Source organism: Vulpes lagopus, chromosome 5 (genome assembly GCF_018345385.1).
Source record: "Vulpes lagopus strain Blue_001 chromosome 5, ASM1834538v1, whole genome shotgun sequence".
NCBI classification, from domain to species: Eukaryota; Metazoa; Chordata; class Mammalia; order Carnivora; family Canidae; genus Vulpes; species Vulpes lagopus.
The window spans coordinates 306867-314741 of NC_054828.1; the positions used below are offsets into that span (position 1 = coordinate 306867).

A 7875-nucleotide genomic window follows, 5' to 3' on the forward strand; every position below is an offset into this window, starting at 1 on the left:
GTTGTATACCTAAAAGTGCTCTAAAATTAGCACCTTAAATATTGTCCCTTTCTGAAACAGATTTCTAGGACTATCTGGCCTGATGGTATTTGCATAAACATTAAGTAAAATGTAGTAGACAAAAAAAATAGGGAGTAAAAATTTTCTTAGTTTTCATTTTCTCTTGCTTTCTACCTGAGGACAAAGCCACCAAGGGCCAAGAGGTACACCCCTACCCACCAAGGGCCAAGGGGTAAAGAGAACATTTAGTAAATAGGACAATTAGATAGATTCACCTTAGTTATGAGTCCCACCTGAAATTCCAAGGGATGAGCTTTCATTATTATTGGTTACGGAGAATCAAATTAAGTTATTGGCATTCATATTCTTTCATTTTATTTCTTGGCTCTGCTTTTCTTTACCCTAGTTTAATAGTGAGGTAAACATGCTCTATTTAATGAACTCCTGAAAGTTCTGGGTTTATTTTTATAGCTGTAATTATAACAGAAAAGAATATTCTAATATTTACAAAATTTTTGTCACATCGAATTTTACTCAACTGAATTTAGTTTCATGCCCAACACTAATTGAGTTCTTATTTGTAGAGATAATATGATCATTTGTAAAGCCCAGAGTAGAAGTGTAGTCTTGAACTAATCATGGAGTCCAAAGCCTTGATTAGCTAACTATGGTTTATAGATCCACCTATGACTTACAGAAGCCATTCTACCAAAAGAAGATAACGAAAAAAAAGAAAAAAAGAAGGCCTCCGGACTTCTCTGGGGCCAGCAGCCACCCGACCAGGGGCCCGGGGCCGCGGGCTCAGCCGACTACCATGGGCTCTGTGTCAAACCAGCAGTTTGCAGGTGGCTGCGCCAAGGCGCCGGAGGAGGCGCCAGAGGACGCCGCCCGGGCGGCAGAGGAGCCGCAGCTGCTGCACGGTGCCGGCATCTGTAAGTGGTTCAACGTGCGCATGGGGTTCGGCTTCCTGTCCATGACAGCCCGCGCCGGGGTCGCGCTTGACCCCCCGGTGGATGTCTTTGTGCACCAGAGCAAGCTGCACATGGAGGGCTTCCGGAGCCTGAAGGAGGGTGAGGCGGTGGAGTTCACCTTTAAGAAGTCTGCTAAAGGCTTAGAATCTATCCGGGTCACCGGACCTGGTGGAGTATTTTGTATTGGGAGTGAGAGGCGACCCAAAGGGAAGAACATGCAGAAGCGCAGATCAAAGGGAGACAGGTGCTACAACTGTGGAGGTCTAGACCACCATGCCAAGGAATGCAAGCTGCCACCCCAGCCCAAGAAGTGCCATTTCTGCCAGAGCATCAGCCATATGGTAGCCTCGTGTCCACTGAAGGCCCAGCAGGCCCCCAGCTCACAGGGAAAGCCAGCCTACTTTCGGGAGGAAGAAGAAGAAGAGATCCATAGCCCTGCCCTACTCCCAGAGGCCCAGAATTGAGCTACACTGGGTGGGGGTAATTCTTTTTGTGATCAGGAAGTTTGGAGGAGCAGGCATCAATCGGCAGAGTGGAGAAAGTGGGGACAAGGTGGGTAGGGGGCAGCTGGCTCTGCCATATATCTCAGGCCAGGGTCCCACAGCATCACCCCCTCTTCCCTCTTGGCAGGGTAGGGGGGAAGGGGTGAGGCAAATGAATTACAACTGTGCTCTATCCAAATGCTCGTGGAGAGTTCTGAAGAAAATCCCTCCCCGTGTGCTTTACCTGAGTCTCCACCCTCAGATCTCCAGCTTTTGAAAGTAGCGTGGATAGGGAAGTTGTTTTCCTTTCAAAGAAGGACATGTAATAATAATTTTTCCCATGCCAGAGTGTAGAGATGAAGCATGAGACCAGATTGATGGGCCCAACCCACGACCACTATATTCTATGGGGAGGGAATCTCTAAGGGGTAAGGCAGGGTTTTTCTACATCTTGTCCCATAACCCACTCTTGGGATAGGGTGCTGAGGACTGTCCCAAGCAATGGGTTGTGACAGTAGCCACAGGGATTGTTGTGTTGGAGCTACAGACCTCCTGCTCCTAAACTTAATCCCACCCCATTCTGGGCTGATAGGATTTTATTTATTTGCTCCCTTGGACAACCGCACCTTGGGCCCCACTTTCTCCAGGATGCCAACTGCACTAGCTGTGTGCGAATGACGTATCTTGTGCATTTTAACTTTTTTTTTCGTAATATAAATATTCTGGTTTTTGTATTTTTGTGTATTTTAATCTTAAGGCCCTCGTTCCTGCACTGTGTTCTCAGGTACATGAGCAATCTCAGGGATAAGTCAGCAGCAGCTCCAGGTCTGCACAGCAGGAATACTTTTTTGTTTTATCACCAGGGAGAACAACTATTTGGAGTGCATAGCCTATTGAACTACCTCATTTTTGCCAATTAGAGCTGGCTTTTCTGCCATAGTGTTCTCTTGAAACCCCTCTACCTTCAGTTTTCCATGGGAGACGAGATTTTAACTCAGTTGCTCCATGACTTGATCTTCTAGTGGAAGATTGGAAATTGGTCTAAACAGGAAAAGCTGGTATAGGAAGTAACGTTAGGAGAGGCCGAACCAACTAAAAGGTGCGGAGGGGAAGCCAGGATTAGTTGAGGGTTGTCTATACGTGTAATAAAGGATTCCTGTTCCAGACTTCTAATCCCAGGGCACGGGACTCACTTTACATACCGGATCCATCCTTTGCTGGATTGGGCTAGGCCTACCATGCACAACAGGGTGTGTGTGTGTGTGCGTGCGCGCGCGTGTTTTAAAGATGAGTTGGTAAGGATAGGTTTAAGAATAGTAACTCTGGAACCCATCTTGAGCTGCCCAGGGATGCGGTGTATGAAGCAAAGGCTAACTTTCTAAACCTTTATAAATTCTGGGCTTTTCTTGTTGACTTCCAGAGAGACCATAAGCCATGGCTTCTTTGCAGTGTCCAGAGCCAGTGTCCTGCCCTGCTGCAGCAGTGATTAGTGTCGTGGTAGCTAAAGGATAAAAGAAGGTTTTACTTAATATGCTGTGAGATCACCACAAACCTACCTCACTGTGTTGAAATGGGGCAGATGCAATAGAACACATTGGGTGATGTGTGTCTGATCCTGGGTTCTTGTCTCCCCTGCTTGCTGCCCCCTCTAGTGATTGTATTTGTCTGGGTTTTGTAGGTTTTCATGAATAGCTGATTGGGTGATTGCTTGGTGGCCTGGTTTGTGTAAATATAATGTGTTGGTCTTCTCCATGTTCTTTTGGGGTTTTATTGTTTACAAACTTCTTTTTTGTATTGAGAAAAATAGCCAAAGCATCTTTGACAAAAGGTTCTGCACCAGGAAAAGAAACTGGAACATAGCTTGGTGACCCCTCTTGAAGTGTGGCGGCCTTGGACTATCCTTTTATGTTCCCTTCCCGTATTTCCTTTTTTGGGCCAGATCTTCTGTCTTAAAACTTAACTCCTACCCTACCCTTCTCCTATCCCTCCTTCCAAGAAAAAGCCCCACACCTACACATTTCACGTTCTAAAGAAGCGAAGAACACTTCCTCCCTTGTTCCCAATCTCCTGTGTCAAGACCATTCCTTGATGTGATTCATACTAATACACTTGTATTTGGGTGGAACAAACCTACTTTAATCTCTCCAGGCTGAGGGTAGAGGGAAGCTGAAGCAACGAGGGGGGCCTTGAATGTAGAAAGTAGGGTCAGGAGACCAAGAAAGGAAGATGAATGTATATCCAAGTCACTCAGGAACTTTTATGCAGGTGCAAGAAACTTCTGTCAAAGTGGCCACAAGATTGTTTAATAGGAGACGGACGAATGTAACTCCATGTTTACTGCTAGAAACCAAAGCTTTGTGAAATCTTTAATTTATTGGGGCGGGGAGGGGGGTGGTGGTAGGAAAGCTGTACCTATCTGTTCTTAACCTGATCCCTTCCCCTCATTTCTGAACTGCAGGAGACTGAGCCCTCTTGGGCTTTAGTGACTCCATCTCTGGGGAGTGTTTATTTGATGGTTGATGTTGCTGTGCCGGGTACTTCCTTTCCCACTTGCTATTGTCTTGTAACACACATGCTGACCCTTTTCCCTTCTCTCTTTACCTTGGGAAAATACAATGAATAAAAACTTATTGGTACTGAAAAAAAAAAAAAGAAAAAAAGAAAAGAGAAGAAATGGAAGAAAAAAGAAAAATTTATTGAATAGAGAAAGGTGAGTATGTGTGTATGTGAGAGAGAGGGAGAAAGAGAAAAAGTCATAAGAGACAGCTAGAGAGAGGGAGATTATTTAGGATATACAAAAGCAATTATCTACTTCAAAACAATTTGACTCTATACCAGACCATATGGTAAAACTGTAGGAAGCATCCTCTAAGTACATAACGGCTACATTACGAAGTTTTCAAGATTTTTAAGTAACATATCACATATATAAAATGACAAAGCATTACAATAAATTACATTAGCAGGCAATGGAATCAGCATGAGAATCTCTAATTGCATGTCTACACTCAACCCCAAAACTGAATCCATCATCATTTCAGAATACACGTAGACGAGTCTGCTACAAACTGATTGGGGATTGCTGGTACTGGATAGACATAGCCTCTGGAATCAAGCAGAAATGAATTTGAATTCTGTTTCTCTAACTAGCTATGTGACAAGAGTAACTTATCGTACCTCTCCGAAGTGCATTTTTTTACAAGATAAAATCAGAATAACTTATTCTACAAGTTTTCATTTTATTTTGTTTTTTAATCTGGAGAATACTGATTTTATACTTTCAAATTAGCCTTAAAATATCTCAAAATAAAAAAAACTTGTTGTTGCTATGTTATAGATGTAGAAATTAAGGAACACAGTTAGTTCCAAGATGAATAAGGAATAGCTGATAAAGCATCAAATGTGATCTCTCTCTCCAGGATGCATTTTATTCTTAATCAAAGTTACTTGATTTAGTACACATACATGAGTCAGTATTTATTTACTTATTTACTTATATGGCATAAAATGTAAAATAAAAATAATATACCATATAATATTTTATTACACTAGCATAGTGGGGTTTTTTCAATTCTCAAGACAAAGGATGATATTGATATTTTAATCTCAACTTCCCACTTTTAAATATATTTATTTAAAACAATAGAGAATGTGCATCAGGACATAAAAGCCAAGGAAAAGTAAAATCCCAAGGAAGATATATAAATGTTTCGAACTTATCAAGATTTTGCAGAAAATCAAATATAAGAACAAAATATACTGCATAGATATAAAAATAATTAAGTCTCCATGAACTAATATATAAAGTTGACTAAAATAATCTTTCAAGTTTTTGCTACATTTAAATGGAAGAAGCAGAGAAGAAATGAGTCAAATTTGAGAATGTTGGGATGCCTGGGTGTCTCAGTGGTTGGGCGTCTGCTTTCAGCTCAGGGCGTGATCCCGGGGTCCTGGGATCTAGTCCTGAATCAGACTCCCAAAGGGGAGCCTGCTTCTCTCTCTTCCTGTGTCTCTGCCCCTCTCTCTGTGTCTCTCATGAATAAATAAAAATATTTTTAAAAAATGTTTTTAAAAATTGAGAATGCTTACAATGGAACAGAAAAATAAAATGCTTGCTTCACCTGCTGTTTCCTTAGAGTATAAATAAAGGGATTCAAAAGTGGAGCAACAGAAGTATTGAGAACTGCCACTCCCTTCAAGGATATCCTGTTTGAGGTTTAAGGTACATAAAGATGCAGCTGCCATATGAGAGGGAGATGACAATCATGCGAGAAGAACAGGTGGAGAAAGCTTTTTTCTCTGGTTGGCAGAAGGAAATTTTAAAATTGTCAGGGCAATATATGTGTATGATAGAATTACTAATGCCAAAGTGACCAGCAGAGTCACCAAAACTAAGATGAAACTCATCATTTCCAACACATGTCTGTCTGTGCAGGAGATCTGCAGGAGGAGAGCAATGCCACAGTAGAAATGATCAATGACATTGGAATCACAGAAGTCCAGGCTTAAGCCTAAAATGAGTCCTGGAAAGATGATGAGGAAACCAGTGATCCAAGAGCTAAGGACTAGCTGGATACAGATTTTGCTGCTCATAATGGTTGTGTAATGCAGGGGCTTGCAGATGGCGACATAACGATCGCAGGACATGACAGCCAGGAGGTAACATTCAGATGCTCCAAGAAGGAAGGCAAAGCAACTGAGTTGCACAACAGTTATAGGAAATGGTTTTGTTACCAGTTGCCATGCTTACAAGCAATTTGGGGATGCAGACTGTCGTATAAGAAATTTCTAAGAAAGAAAAATTTCGAAGAAAGAAATACATAAGGGTCTTGAGATGTGAGTCCAACAAAGTGAGGGTAATAAAAACTAAGTTGCCTGAGATGCTTAGCAAGTAGGTGAGGAGCAGGAAGACAAATAGCACAATCTTCAGTTTGGGGTCCTCCATCAATCCTGCTAAGATAAATACTGTCACAGTTGTATGGTTTTCCATCTTGACCTCTTGATACGCTTCTGCTCTGGTAAAAATATTGAGAAAACAATATGCACAGGAACCAATAGTAAATTATGAAGATAATTATATCAGAATGTTAGTAGTTGCTATTGGTTATACATACTAATAGGGCACATTTTTGAAATGATTAATATAAAAGATAAACTCTAACAAAAACTAGTGCTTATATATTTTATTATTTGTATTACTTTATTTTTGAGGAAAGACAAATATTTTCTACAAATCTGATGAATAAAAAACTATCTTATAAATCATCTTTGTAGTCTGGCTTAGATTTATGGTAATGAGGTAAAGAAATGAACAAGCATGTGAAAAAATTATTTCTACTTTTCTCAGTATGTAAGCGCTAAGATGTCACAATACTACTCAGCGTGATGACTGTATAAATATCATTGCCTCAAGGAACTGACCATGAGTGCAACAGAGAAACAAGGTGATATATAAATACTTATGATGGTTGAAAATAGAAATCAAGCTTAGATTTGAGTTTAATTCCAGAAGTAATTCCGGGTAACAACTGTAGCTCTTCCCTGGTTTGGCCTGCGCTGCCTCTACTTAGATAATGAACACTCTTTCTTGCTCCTGATTTTTTTATTCCTATAAATCAGTGTTTTGTCCCTATTCCATCTCTTCATTTCTTCACTTTTACTGCCTCCTATGCCAATATTAAACTTATTTGATTGCATAGTAAAACTGACTTGAACAGAATTAAACAAATTCAGTGTTTCTTCTGGTTATAGTTCTGAAAACAAGAAGAGAATAAGAATAATGAAGTGAAATGCAAAATAAAGTAAGTGTTCAAAGAGAAGGGAAATAGAGAAGAAAAAGTAAAAAAGAGAAGGAAGACAAAAGAAGTAGAAAAGAGGTAAGACAGTAAGGGAAGACCATAAAGAGAAAAACTTACCAATAAGATTGGATTTTTCTTCAGATGTGACAGTGACTGGTATTTACCTCTGGGCCTCTTACCTGATAGAGAGAAATGAGTTACAGCAAAGCTGTAATTTACCTCTACCAAAGGGAATACAGAGAAGAAACTCGGGCAAATTTTACTCAGATGATCAGTCACCTGGCAAGTGTTTTTAGACACTTGCAAGTAATGCTGACTGCCCCCAAATAATGAGGTAAGTCCACAGATAAGCCCGTGCAAATGGAGTTGACTATGTGGTTGAATATTACATAAGCTCTCATTAAGCTAAATGTCATGAAAACTCCTAGGAATAAACATTTCATCCCTTGAGGGCAACTTTCTTGTTTGATGACTTCATTATCAGTTACGCTTCTCTAAGGAGTTCATCGTCAATATGAATCACTTATTAAGCAATTTTTTTAGTTTCACTGGTAGAATTTAGTGTATTCATGTGCTGCATACACCACCTGATGCTCATTAACATCAAGTGTCCTCCTTAGTGCT

General features: G+C 40.5%; 1 protein-coding gene and 1 pseudogene across 1 annotated transcript; one reads left to right on the forward strand and one right to left on the reverse strand.

Annotated features, from left to right (window-relative positions):
• The first annotated feature begins 814 nt into the window (after positions 1 to 814).
• LOC121491603 (protein lin-28 homolog A) lies at positions 815 to 1784 on the forward strand. Its single transcript, XM_041756665.1, has one exon. The coding sequence runs from the start codon at positions 815 to 817 to the stop codon at positions 1433 to 1435; it is 621 nt and encodes a 206-aa protein (XP_041612599.1). The 3' UTR covers positions 1436 to 1784.
• A 1155-nt stretch (positions 1785 to 2939) lies between these two features.
• On the reverse strand, positions 2940 to 6443 carry LOC121490949 (annotated as a pseudogene).
• Positions 6444 to 7875: the final 1432 nt, after the last annotated feature.

What these genes read in the sequence shown, in the direction of transcription:
- LOC121491603 (XM_041756665.1), top strand. Translation starts at nt 815, where the DNA reads ATGGGCTCTGTGTCAAACCAGCAGTTTGCAGGTGGCTGCGCCAAGGCG.